General features: G+C 50.2%; 1 protein-coding gene across 3 annotated transcripts in view; it reads right to left on the bottom strand.

The window, feature by feature from the left end:
* SLIT1 (slit guidance ligand 1) overlaps positions 1-13,243 on the bottom strand; it is a 164,821-nt gene that overhangs the window by 126,810 nt on the left and 24,768 nt on the right. For all 3 annotated transcript variants that reach the window (XM_073904383.1, XM_073904381.1, XM_073904382.1), the window contains exon 4: positions 10,023-10,094. In XM_073904383.1, the coding sequence (XP_073760484.1) occupies positions 10,023-10,094 (72 nt within the window). The remainder of the gene's footprint in view (positions 1-10,022; positions 10,095-13,243) is intronic.

Raw genomic sequence — 13,243 nt, 5'->3', positions numbered from 1 at the left:
AAGGGCTTTAAAAAAATCCTCACTCCCCTAATTCACAACAGCCCCCTCCTATGTGCGTTCTTCTCTGTTCAGAATCTTCTTGATGCTTATGAATTCAGTTTGTTCCATGCTGATTTCTGTAATGCTGTAGAAGAGGACTTTTCATTCCTTTGAGCCCCTGTAAAATGTTCCCAGCAGAGCCCTCTGACTTCGCTGGGCATTCTCCTGGGGGGTGACCCATCAGCTGCTCTCTCCAGCCCTCCTCCAGGCCCTGGCTGTCTGCATTTGTGAAGGCCTGTGTGGTTCTGAAGCAGAAGGGTCAGAGTCAGGGGCCAGCGCTGTGTTTAGGACATTAAACCCCACTGGGCGCATCAGCCCTCTCTGGCACTCAGGATGTCAATCTCGGGCTGGCCGCTCTCTTCCACAGAGGCTCCCGGCCAGCCCAGTGGGACGCTAGCCTTTTTCACTTGAGCCCTGACAGCCGGCCCAGCTTTAATGATTGGAAAGCACTTTGAGAATTCAGAGTGCTCCGTAATTGCTAACTCATAATCCCCAAATTGTTCTCGGTGTGGCTGCAGGAGGTAAAGCGTCTGCCCTTGGGAGGGTCTTTGTTAGCGTGCCCCCCGCCCCCACCAGAACCCGGCCGGGCAGAGGCAAAAGGGGGCTCTGTACATAGAGGAGGGCCTACCTAAGACTCTTTAAAGTGTGCTGAGAGCAAGGCTTCTCAAAGCATGAACCAGAGGGGCTCAATAAGAATGCAGATTCTTGGGCCCTTCAACAGCAACTAACTCAAGGTCTCTGATGATAAACTACATTTTAATAAACTCGCCTAGACAACTCTCATTCACACTAATTAGAGTACTAACGGTGAGAAGTAGATGCATGGGTTTGGGGTCAGAAGGACCCGGGTTTGAGTCGGCCCTGACCCCTATTGTCAGAGCTCCACAGGCTCCTGACACGAGACCCATAAGATCTGGTTTGGGCGACGCAACGCCATGTCCTGGGGGACATGTGCTTCGTAAGGCACACAGCAGATTAGAGGAGCTGAACAATCCCTCTACAAGGAACCCAGTTTGACCCAGTACTTCCCAAAGTGTCTAACCAAGGAAGTTTCTTCCCAGCGTTAATGCCAGAGTCATCTCACAGACTTAATATCTCATGAGACAAAGCTCGCAAAGGTCCTCCCTGGGAAGTGAAGCGTAGGACAGCATCTTAAGGCAGGGGTTCTGGCAGGAAGGAGGCCCCGGCCAGGGAGGGGAAGCCCCCGGAGCCCCACTCCTCCAGCCCCCGGGTCCTCGGCAGCATGGCTGGTTCCGTTTTCCGCCGATCTGTCGCCTGGAGTGGACGTGTCACAAGAGCGAGGTCACCTTCCTGCTTCGGTTAATTTCCCTCGGAGGCAAGACAGATCCATTTTTAACAGCTCTTCATTTCAGCAGAGAATGCCCTCCCGCCTCCAATGGGGGCTGGGGACTGGGACTGGAAGGGAGGCTTTGTTCTTCTGACCAGTGCTGACAGTTTAATTAAACCCAGCTCCAGACGGGGTCAGCGGGGTCAGGCATTCTTCAACAGGGCTCCTGCAGAATACCACATCCACACCTCTCCAGCCACCAGGGCCCCGTTAATGAGCTATCTTGGTCCTTACAGCAGGGATATAAATAAGGGGTGAGAAGTGCCCTGGGCTGCCCTTAATCACCCCCACCCCTTCCAGGTCCAGCAGAGACACAAAAGATTGATCTTGTCCGGATGCATATTGGTTTCAAGGTTAAAAAGAAGCCCAGATGAACTGGGCTTCCAGAAGTGGCTTCTGGATGAGGAAGGAAATGCAACCAGCGAGAGGAGGGAGTGCAAGGCAGGGCACAGACCCCTCCCCAGATCCGGGAAGACAGAGGCACATGAAAACATGTGTGGAGATGGGGTTTTGCTGATATAAGAGAAGCTGTGAGGTTCAAGCATGTTCTGACCCCAGTGTGCATCCACGAAACATCTCCACATTCTCTTGTGATTGACTCTCAGGGGATGAAGCTCACCCCAAATCCAGGCAACCTGCCACTAGGGTACAACCACCCTGGCAGGGGACAGGGGTCCAACCAGGGGAGAATCTGCCCCCACCCACTCCGTCCTGCTGTCGGTCAGAGACGAGCAGCTTGCTCTCGGAAAGCACTGACGATGAACCCTCCCCTCCTGGAGAGACAGTGCCTACCCGACTGCCTTACACAGCCCACTCCAAGTGTTCTCAGCACCGAGAACAGCGCCTGGCCCACAGGAGGCCCTGGGTAACCGCTAGATGAATGGGTGGGCAGGTGGATGTGTAGGTTTATAGGTAGATTGGTACATGGGCAGGTAGAAGTTGAATGGGTGGGGAGCTGGCTGGGGGTGGTGGTGGTGGTGGGTAAGTGAGTAGAAGAACGGATGGGTAGGCAGATGGATTAGGTGGGTACGAGTGTGTTCAATGAGAGGCTGGAGGGATGGTAAATGGGACAGAGATAGAGGGGCAGATGGGTGGGTTGACTCGTGAATTGGTAGACAGGTAAGTAGGAGTGCAGATGAGTGGGGGTGGTATGTGACAGGCTGATGGGGCTGGGAGGGTAGGAAGGTAGATGGGGAGATGAGTAGGGAGATGGGTGCAGCAGGTGGGTGGGTGGTGAGGAGAGGGTGGATAGGTAAGCGTGGGTGGATGAGCAATATGGAAGGAGGAGCTTTAGCATCAGAGAGATCAGGGTTCAGATTTGGCTTAGCACCTTGGGTATGTCACAAACCCTCTGAGCTTTCATGTCTTCATCTGTAAAACGGGGGAAATGCTGACCTCAGAGATGTTCTGATGATGAAATCAGATAATGGGTTTGTAGGTTGTCCCCCATGAGCCTGGCACAGAATGGCCTTCCATTTGTTCTAACAGTCACTGTAACAACTGCGGTTCCTGAGACCTTTCATGACAGTGCTGGGAGACTCAGGCCGTGAGAGGATGTTCCAGGGTAGGCACACTTCTGCAGGGGCTCCGACTCCCTCTACCTGTAGACACGGGGTGGGTGGGTGCTCTCTTCTAAAGAGGTGGGGGACTGAGGGTGCTGAGCAGGAACTCAGGACCCTCCCTCAAGGGGGGCATCCCCAAGGGAGCAAAGAATACACAGGTAACTCCAGGGCCCTAAGAAACATTTCTGGGGCAACATCACCTACTGACTCCATGCCTGCCCAGGAAAGTACCCAAGAGTACAAAAGGCAGATTCCCTTTGTCAGCTCCAGAGCCTATGCAATGCTTGTCCCAGGCCACGGCTGCCTGCAGGACCCGGCTGCTGGCGAGCACACCAGCCCCCGCCACTGCCCCTCGGGGTAACTCCGCAGGTGCGCCCATGAGACACAGCCTCACCTGAAGAAAAAAAAAACCTGTTGGGGGAGGTCCCTGCCATGCGAGGGGGTGGTTCTACATGAAGACAGACCCGGATGAATCACCGGCAGTGGACGAATGCTCAAGTGCAGGGTCAACTTGGGGACCAAAGCAGTGCTCATGTGGATTCACCTCATGCTCCCTGAGCTGCTACTGGCCACAGAGTTTGCACCTGTCATGAGAGAGAGTGGGTTACACCTTTCTCCAATCTCTGCAATAGCCTGTGAGGTAGCTGGAATTCTCTTTATCTGACAGAAGAGCAAAGCAGGGCTCCCCGGGGTTAGAGGAAGCCCTCCAACATCACACGGCTAGCACTCACTTTAACTCCGACCACAGAGACTTTCCCAGTGCTTGTAAAAGCTGGGAGGTCTCCTACCATAGAAATCACACATGCTTCTTACAGAACATCTGGGAAACACAGAAAAGAAAAAAGTCACCCAGAGACAACCGCCATTGGCATTTTACAGTATTTTTCTGTGCCTTCTTTAGAGTGATTTATTTAGTGATTTTATTGTCAGTAAAATTTTGCATCCTGGCTTTTGGTAACACGAACATTTATCCGCATTACTTTACATCTTCCATAAAAACCACACTTGATGATAATATAAATATTTCCTCAAGCAGATATACCATAATTTACTTAACTGTTCCCCCAATGTTGGACATATATTTCTATATTCAATATACTATATTTCAAAATAGGAATATTCTACATTTTGGGGCACCTGGGTGGCTCAGTCAATTACGCATCTGCCTTCAGCTCAGGTCATGATCTCAGGGTCCTGGGATCAGGCCCCACATCAGGCTCCCTGCTCAGCGGGAGGCCTGCTTCTCCCTCTCCACTCCCCACTGCTTGTGCTATCTCTCCCTCTGTCAAATTAAATAAAATCTTTGTTTTAAAAAGGAATATTCTACATTTCAAAATTCTAAATAAGGCTACAGTGAATGTGTTTGTGCTCATGTTTTATTATTTCCTTAGGCTAGATCCCCAAATGTGAGATTTCAGGACCTTCGAAAGCCTGGTATCTAATTCCAACCCTATCACCAAACTGCTCTGTGGTCCAAGGCAAGTCACGTCTCTGGGCCTCAGGTCCCACATATGAAATGAAACAGACAGACCAACCTAACACAGGGGGAATATTCCTGAAGAATAGCCAGTAACAGGATTTTAACACCTGGCAGCCACACACACAAAGTCAACCTAAATATGGACTGCATAATCTGACACACTCTACAACCACACCTTACCTACACATTTGGTCTCTCTCAAACCTGTTGCATGCTGATTTAGCATAACGGCCTCTGCTGAAAGTCCATGATTTGCTCCAGGTGGAAAGGATTAGCAACGGATCCCTCAAAGCAGAGGGGAGGTCCACAGGTGAGAGACCAGAACCACCAGGCCCTGCCTCCCCTCCTATCCTGCCTCCTAAGGGAATGTGGTCTCCCTCCAATTCCTGGAGGAGGAGGGGCTCCCTAGTAAGACGGTACCAGGTGATCCCACAAACCCCCAAACCAGCTCCTTGACCAAAGGTGAGCCAATCAGATTTTTCCCCAGAAATCTGGAGTTGGGACCTCAGACTTGGGGATTAACTCCAAGGTCACAGGAAGTAGGAGGGGAGTCGGCACTGTGGCTAACCAAAGTCATGGCGGAACTGAGATGTTGCCCATAAGCCCAAGATACTGGTCTGCAGGGAGAAGCAGGAAAATAATGAGATATTCAGAAAGAATTAGAAACACCCTTCAACCTCTCAGTTCTGTTCCCAGCAATACTTCACTTCCTGTCCTGGGGAACCTATAAGTCTGCTGGTTGTGCCCTTGCAATACCTTACCACCTTTCCCATCACCAACCTGTGGGGGTTTCTGTTTCCAGAACCCAGAGTGCCCAAGTGCTCCTCAGCCAGACCAAGCCGACCAGGAGAGTTATCAGAGGTGTTTGCAATGCCAGATGCTCAAGTCAATAGATGGAAGTTGGAGGTGGGACAAAGAATATTAGCAAATAAATCTTTAAGCACTTGCTTCTGCATCCTTCCTTAGCACGACAACAAAGGTAAAAAAAAAAAAAAAAAAAAAAACTCAGTGAGCCAGAGCCCAGGGACAAACAAACAGATCAATAAAAGGGTTTGTATAACCATTTCTCTCAGGATGTGCACTTTGGAGATGGCCTGAACTGGAGGGGCGCCAGGTGTCCTGAACCAGGTTGGGCCCAGTCATGAACTCAAGTCCCCGACTGATCGGAGTGGGGACACTGCACAGGAGTCCTCCCCAAAGTTCTGCTGGCTTGTATACCTGTGCTTACAGATGAGCTTCAGAAATACTAACCGGGGAGCTAGAGAAAATAGTTTCCCTCCACCAGGTCCAGCTATGCTCCTGAATAAGAAACATCTTCTGTCAAGAGTTAGGGACCCATTGCCTAAAAAGAAAACAGTAGGCACTGCAGAAAGGTTCTGGCTCTAGAGCCTGGAAATACTCCCCAAAGAACCACCAATCCTTCTATCAGGCAGGCCCTTCTCCTGGAAGTCCCTCTGTTCAGAGCTGACGGGCCCCCTCCCCAAGACAGCCAGCCCCAGGTCACAGGGGTGAGAACATCCAATGTTTCTGGAGGCCACTCCCTCCCCCAATTCCCAGCCCCATTGGGTGCCAAGAGCAGGAGTCAGGTAGATTCCAGTCTTCTTCAGTGGCTTTTCCACTCCTTGAATGGAGTGCCTTGTGCCAGCCTTTAAATATAAAATCCAGTTATTTAATATTTGTTAAAGCATAGGAGTACTTTTCTCCAGTAAAATAGTAAGTCTTGAAGAGCACTGAGCGGGGAGTCCACAAAGAACTTGACTACTGACCCTCAGAAGGTCACTTCACCTCTCCAACCTTGACTTTCATCTTGACTTTCCTCAGCAGTAAAACCATGAGGCACTGCCTGCTTCACAGGGTCACAGGTGTCAGATGAGACAGGTGCATCTGAGCACCAGCTTCCCCGCAGGGTCATTTGCTCCCCAGTAGTGTTAGGAACAGAGCAAACATCTGCTGCAGGTCCACAGCAGGCCTGATGCTTTATGTGCACAATTCAACTCAGCCTCATGATAGCCCAACCGTGTACAGGTAAGAAAAGCAGGCCCTGGGAAGTTAGACCACCCAGAGTTATATTTGAAAAACCCAGAACCACCTGACCCTCGATTTTCTACTGCTCCAGGCCACCCTGCCATTGCACTAGGGATCCAAGTTCCCCAGACACAGGTCAAGAAGGCAGCCTCATGGACCACACAGTGTCACTGCTCTCAGGAGGGAGCCCACAGACATGCAGGGCACCAATAACCCTGGTACAAGGTAGCCCCAAGAGCTGGAGACAGACAGAGACCCCTGCAGAGCTGTCCTCTCCCCGCCAGCCTCAAGAGCTGGTGGAAAGCTCTGGCAAAAGATGGCAGCCCCTCAAAGGACGAACAGGGCTGGAAGTAATCTCAAGCAAAAGGCTGGAAGTTTGTGAATTTAGATTCACATGAGGGGGTCTTGGATATTTTAAAGTAAATGAGGGATAGAAACAATCTGTGTCCATCAGTGAATGAATGGATAAGGATGTGAGAGGTGTATATATATATAATGGAATACCATCCAACCATGAAAAAGAAGGAAATCTTGCCATTTGTGACCACATGGATGGACCTTGAGGGATTATGCTAAGTGAGATAAGCTAGACAGAGAAAGACCAGTACTGCATGGTATCCCTTAGATGTGGAATCTGGAAAAAAAAAAAAAAATCTAAAGAAAGTCAAACTCATAGAAACAGAGAATAGCAAAGTGGCTGCTGAGAGCTGGGGGGAAATAGTAGGGAGACGTAGATAACGGTACAAATTTTCAGTGATAAGAAGAGTAAGGTCTGGGCGCCTGGGTGGCTCAGTTTGTTAAGCGACTGCCTTCGGCTCAGGTCATGATCCTGGAGTCCCGGGATCGAGTCCCACATCGGGCTCCCCGCTCAGCAGGAAGTCTGCTTCTCCCTCTGACCCTCTTCCCTCTTGTGCTCTCTCTCAAATAAATAAATAAAATCTTTAAAAAAAAAAAAGAAGAGTAAGTTCTGAGGATCTAATGTATAACATGATGGCTGCACTTGATAACACCATCTTGTGTAATTGAAATTTACTGAGAGTAAAACTTAAATATTCTCACCAAAAAAAAAAAAAAAAGCCAAACAAATAAATAAAAAGATGAACGCGCGAAATGACGGATGTGTTAATTAACTAGATGGGGGACCCTTTCACACTCATATGTGTAGCAAATCATCACAGCATAGGCGTTAAGTACCTTTCAATTTTATTTGTCAATTCTCCCTCAATAAAGCTGAAATCTCCAAATAAATTTTTAAAAATGTTTTAGTAAAATAAAAGAGAAAGGGTCAAAGCGGGTGCCCAGAGCTCAGCGGCAACCATGTCCTGCACACGCGCTCTGAAGCTTGGGTGGAGGAGGACAGTGATCAGGACGGCCAGGCGAAGGGGAGCCAAGCAGGCAGAAGACATGGGGACAGGCACGGCAGACGCCGGAAAGGCGAGGAGGGCTTGAAGAAAGGAAAAAGGAAAGGAGAGGGGGCCACCAAGAGAAAAGAGGTTCAAGACGAATTTTTGCAGAGGCAGAGCTGTGATAATGCCCGTTAGAGCCAGCTTCCAGAAAGGACCGGGCAGAGAAAATAGGAGCTGCTGGAGCCCAGGGAAGGGCAAGGCCAGTGCCTGCACGTGACCAGTCCCAGCACAGCCCTCAGGCTGAAGCCCCAGTTAGGGAGATGTTAGGGTGGATGCGGCTGCTGGGAAGGGCCTCGCGCCTCAGCACTCAAGGCAGGCAAACCCCTCCCTGCTTGTGCCTGGCACTGAATGAAAGGGCCAACTACTGAGTGACGGGGGACTGAAGAAGGCCCAGCTCAAGCCCAAGGGTGGCGAAGACCAGCAGAAGGGATCAGCACTGAGGGTCACTGTGGAGAGCCTCCAGGCCAGAAGGAAGAAGAAACAGGAAGTGACCAGAGAGACCGTTTGGACGGCTTCAAGACAAAATCTTGAAGGCAGGTTCAAGGGCACAGGGGCTGCCTGGAGACCACTAGGCTCATCAAGGGCTCTGGAAAGTCGTGACACATGTGCAAAGAACTGGCTGTGTTGAATCCACAGTCACGCCATCAGCACTCAGGCAGTCCTAGGGTGCCGTCTCCCACCCAGCCCCCACCCCTCAGTCCTGTCGAGGTCACTTGCTGCCTCTTCCTCCACCTAGATGCTGTCCTACAAGCCTCTTCAGGGCAGACCAGCAGCCTCGCTTCTGCACACACGGTGCTCTGCTGGCCATGCACAAGGTCCCAACCAGTGGTTTTTCAGGTTGTAAATGGCAACAACTAAAAGGACTCAAAAACCTCCTGAGTCAAAATGCAAAATCCCAACAGCCCTTCAAAAATCTGACAAGAGGGGCGCCTGGGTGGCGCAGTCGGTTAAGGATCCGACTCTTGGTCTCGGCTCAGGGGCTCAGGTCGTGATCGCAGGGTTGTGGGACTGGGCTCCGCGCTCAGGGTGGAGTCTGCTTGGGATTCCCTCTCCCTCTCCCCCTGCCCCTCCCCCTGCCCATGCACTCACTCCTTCTCTCTGGAATAAATCAATCTTCTTTTAAAAAAAATCTAACAAGAGGGGGCACCTGGGTGGCTCAGTCATTGAGCGTCTGCCTTCAGCTCAGGTCATGGTCCCAGGGTCCTGGGATCGAGCCCCACATCGGACTCCCTGCTCAGCGGGAAGCCTGCTTCTCCCTTTCCCACTCCCCCTGCTTGTGTTCCCTCTCTCGCTGTGTCTCTCTCTGTCAAATAAATAAATAAAATCTTAAAAAAAAAAAATCTAACAAGAGTACACAGTTGTTCTAGATGCTTACAGAAAGCAAAGCTAAGAAAAACATAAATTATTGGGAACCAGATTTAGGGCTCAAACTTAAGAAAATGTTTCTAATATGCAGATCTGTCCAATAATGCAACTGACTGTCTGGGGAGGGAGTGAACTCCCCATCATTAGAGGTAGCCAAGCAAAGACTGAAGGACCACAGGCTAAGGAACTGCAAAGAAGATTCCTTAGATAATCTCTAAGGCTCTGTCCAACCCAAGACCCCACAAAAGGAAATAAATGGTAGAACAATCACAGCCACATTTAGCACACCATAGAGCAGCAGAATTAGCCCCACTACCCTTGAAGCTTGAAAGAAGTACCTTTACAGCAAATAGAAGTATGACTTTATGCCATGGTTGATAAGCTTCCAGACCTATGACTCCGACCTGATAACAGAAAGAGGTCCAAGAAGGGCTTCACTGAATGAATCAATAACCGACCCGAGGCAGGTTACCAAAGGCTGAGACAGATGTGCAGGGTTGGAAAGCCTGGCATCATGGCCGACAAGAACGTCCCCCCGCCCCCAGAACATTCTCACACCTGCACTGTCAGAGGCAGCACAGGGAACTGAATGAGCCGTGGATCCCGGCAGGTGCGACCCCAGAGAAACACCCCGCGCAGCCCCTTCCTACAGGAGGGCCTGGCCTTTCATGCCCCGGGCGATCTGGACAGGTGGGGAGCAGGGGGTCACGGTTGCGGGAAAGTCTGGCCCCTCTGACCAGACACAGCCCCTCACATGGGGTGAGGGACAAGACCACAGACAGAGCAGTGTCACTCACAGCCTCGACAGAGCCTGGTTATTCTGGAACAGCAGTTCTGGTAACATGTGCAGCTGGTTCCGGTTCAGTCGTCTACAAGAGAGAAGAAAGGAAGAGTTGGAAGGTGCCTCAGCACCCAGGAAATCCAGAGACTTGTCAGAAAGCACTGGATTCAGAGTGAGAGGGCACGGGGTTCAAATCCCAACAGGGTCACTGGGTTACCCCAGGGAAATGAGCTGCCCTGGGCCTCAGTTTCTATGAAGTGGGAGTTCGCCATCCAACACTTGGGGAGGATGAGCCAGAGCACCTACGGAAGGTCCTCTCCAAGGACCTGGTGTGTAGTGGGCAGTCAACACCTCCCATGATTTCCGCCCATGCTCCTCGTCATCATCATGTTACATTCGCAACACCCTTTGCAACTCATAAGGCACTGATTGAAATACTATCTTGGCTTGTGAGTTGAACACCTGACTCCACTTGAAATGTGAGCAGGGGTAGGACTGCCCCACGTTCTGATTCTTCATTGCTTTCACCCACGTTTGACTCAGTGGCAACTTTTTTTTATTGTTTGCTTTAGGTCTTTTTCTCAAAATGAAAATCGCATTATCTATTTTTTTATTATCTATGAAAATGCATGTTTAATTCTTTAGAACTTCACATAACAGAAGAAAAAGTATTCAGCCACCTGCATTTTCCTCACTCAACAATCTGTGGTGTCTCTCTGTGCTAAACAATAGAGAACAACCCCTTTATTTTTAATGACTAGTATGTCCATCATTTCTAATTGCTCTACTGGTGGACAGAACAACTTCTCAGTTTTATATACATAGGCAGGAGGGGGAAGTCTCGTTCTGGAATGTGGCCTGGACGGGAAGATAAAATGCAGAAAGCACCCAGACTTGTCCTAGGAAAGCAGCAACACCTAACCAGACGTCAGCAGCTAGTTCTCTGACACTGGAGTACGGGACTCCCGCCCATCGGGGGTGCAACACCTACAAGTATGGAAGCTTGGTCCTCGCACTGTGGTCCACGGGCCACCTACAGGGGCTTCGCCTGGGAGGTAGTAAGAGCTGCAACATCGCAGCCTCTCCCCCAGGCCTGTGGAGTCAGATTCTGCATTTCAGCAGGATCCCCAAGTGATCTGGGCACACATAAAGGGTGGAGAAGCTCTGGTGTAAAACCCAGCCCCCGCCCTCCAGACTACAGCACAGTTCGGGTCTCGCACAAACATCTCCTTTTACAGTGCTGGACGAGGATAAACCAACTTAGTAAAAGCTTTCTCGTGCTGGCGGAGAGGAAGAAACGTAGTTGTCTGTGGCCAATAGTAACTGGTCTGTGGTCACCTCCTAGGAGGTGACCCTTCATCTGGTATGTGAGAAAGGCACCATTTTCCAGCATGGTGCAGACAAGGAGACCAGCTGGGAGAAGTTTACTCAAAAGGGCAGGCTCCTAGGGAAACACATCACTGCCTTGGAAAAAAAAAAGTGGGTGGGGGGAACCACCAATATAATCCTTAAAGCAACAGGAGTGGACATCAGATCATTCCAAGTTCCTTAACCTTGTCCAGTAAATTAATCCTGTATTTACACTGCCTGGTAATCATTGGGTTTTGTTTTGTTTTGTTTTCCCCCAAGACTTTCTCATTTTTCCAGCTTCAATTTCTGAAAACACTGAAGAGGAAAAAAAAAATTCCATAGCCAGTATAAAGTAGAAAATCAAAGAACACCAAAGGAGGGCCCCAGCATGGTGAAGGAGCTGCAGGTAGCTAAGAACGGCGACAGCAGTAGTGGTGACCAGTCCTTCTTAGCCCTTAGCTTGTGCCAGGAACTGGAACAAGTGATGTAGAGGCACTACGTCACCATCAGAGGGAAAGCAGAACACACAGGTGGGTTTCTTGCTCTTGAGTATGACAACAAGGGCTCGAGTTCATGCATGTACCCTCCCATCTCCTTCTTGCAACAACCCTGCAGGAAAATTTTACCTCTACCATCTTTCCACACGGCTTGGCTCTTAATAGGTGCTCAGGATTTTTATTGACTCCGTTGAGCTGTCTCTGTGATAGTTGAGGGGGCTGGGATGCCCAGAGGTGAGTGACTCACTCTCGTCATGACCAAGTACTACAGCCAGGTTCTGAAGAATGCCTTTCCCCCACCTTGCACACCGGCACCCCCCTCGGCCAGCGCGGGGTGGCTGAGCGACCCCCGTGGCCAGGGGGACTGTACACCTCGGCTTCTCTACTCAAGCTTGCAGGAACTGCTTATAAGAACCAGTTGTGTCTGTTCCCAAACCTACCTATGCCAGAGGTGCTTATAATAATTAACTATGACAGAAGTGAACAAAATACTCATGTGAAAAGAGTCATCTCTATAAAAACTAAATTGGATGCTTTGGAGAAGGCCAATAAACCAAAATCTGTTCATTGAAGGGCTGTTGAATTAAGTAAAAGACTGGGCCATGGGCAGGAGGGTCACAAAAGAAACTCGGGGGACACCTGGGTGGCTCAGTCGGTTAAGCATCTCACTTCGGCTCAGGTCATGATCTCAGGGTCCTGGGACCCAGCCCGGAATCGGGCTCTCTGCTCAGTGGGGGGTCTGCTTCTCCCTCTCCCCTGCTTGTGCTGTCTCTCTGTCTCTCAAATATATAAGTAAAATCTTTAAGAAAGAAAAAAAAGAAACTCGGGATTCTTCACCCAGATTGCTCCTAAGGGTCTTTTAAACATCTCAATCCACCTTAAAGAAATCCAAACCAAAAATCATAAGCAAGTAATATGTGTGTAGTGTAGGTGAGGAAAACAATACAGAACTCCAGTCTCATACTAAGAAGAAACGCTCTGGCCAAAAAAAAAAAAAAAACAAGGTGGGGGAAGAGGGTTGGTGAGTGCACACTTCCATGTCTGCGCTTAAATGGATGTTTGGAGTACACGCGGTGTTAATGACTGTCCGCTTTATCCAACCTGTATGATTAATGGGTCCACCACTGGTCTCCAGCAAATCAGAGGAGAGGGTGCTGGCTGGCCGCAGTGAGTGCCACTCACCCCCCAGGGACTCGGCAGTCACGTGCCCCAAGAAGAACCTCCTGCTGTGAACTTGCGGGGGACCCACCCCAGAAGAAAGGAACAGGCAACAGGACAGAGGGGACAAAGTCTGCAGTGACAAGTCGTGACTCAAAAAGGAGGGCCCTGCCCCCTCCCGGGTGGCAGCGGCACGCCTGACGTGGGCCACCCCCATTGTGTGTCGACCCCC

Source organism: Callorhinus ursinus, unplaced genomic scaffold (genome assembly GCF_003265705.2).
Source record: "Callorhinus ursinus isolate GAN/ISIS: 27379988/994484 unplaced genomic scaffold, GSC_fseal_2.0 scaffold20, whole genome shotgun sequence".
Taxonomy (NCBI): Eukaryota; Metazoa; Chordata; class Mammalia; order Carnivora; family Otariidae; genus Callorhinus; species Callorhinus ursinus.
The sequence above is the reverse complement of the archived record's forward strand: the minus strand, read 5'-3'. Positions and strand labels throughout refer to the sequence as shown.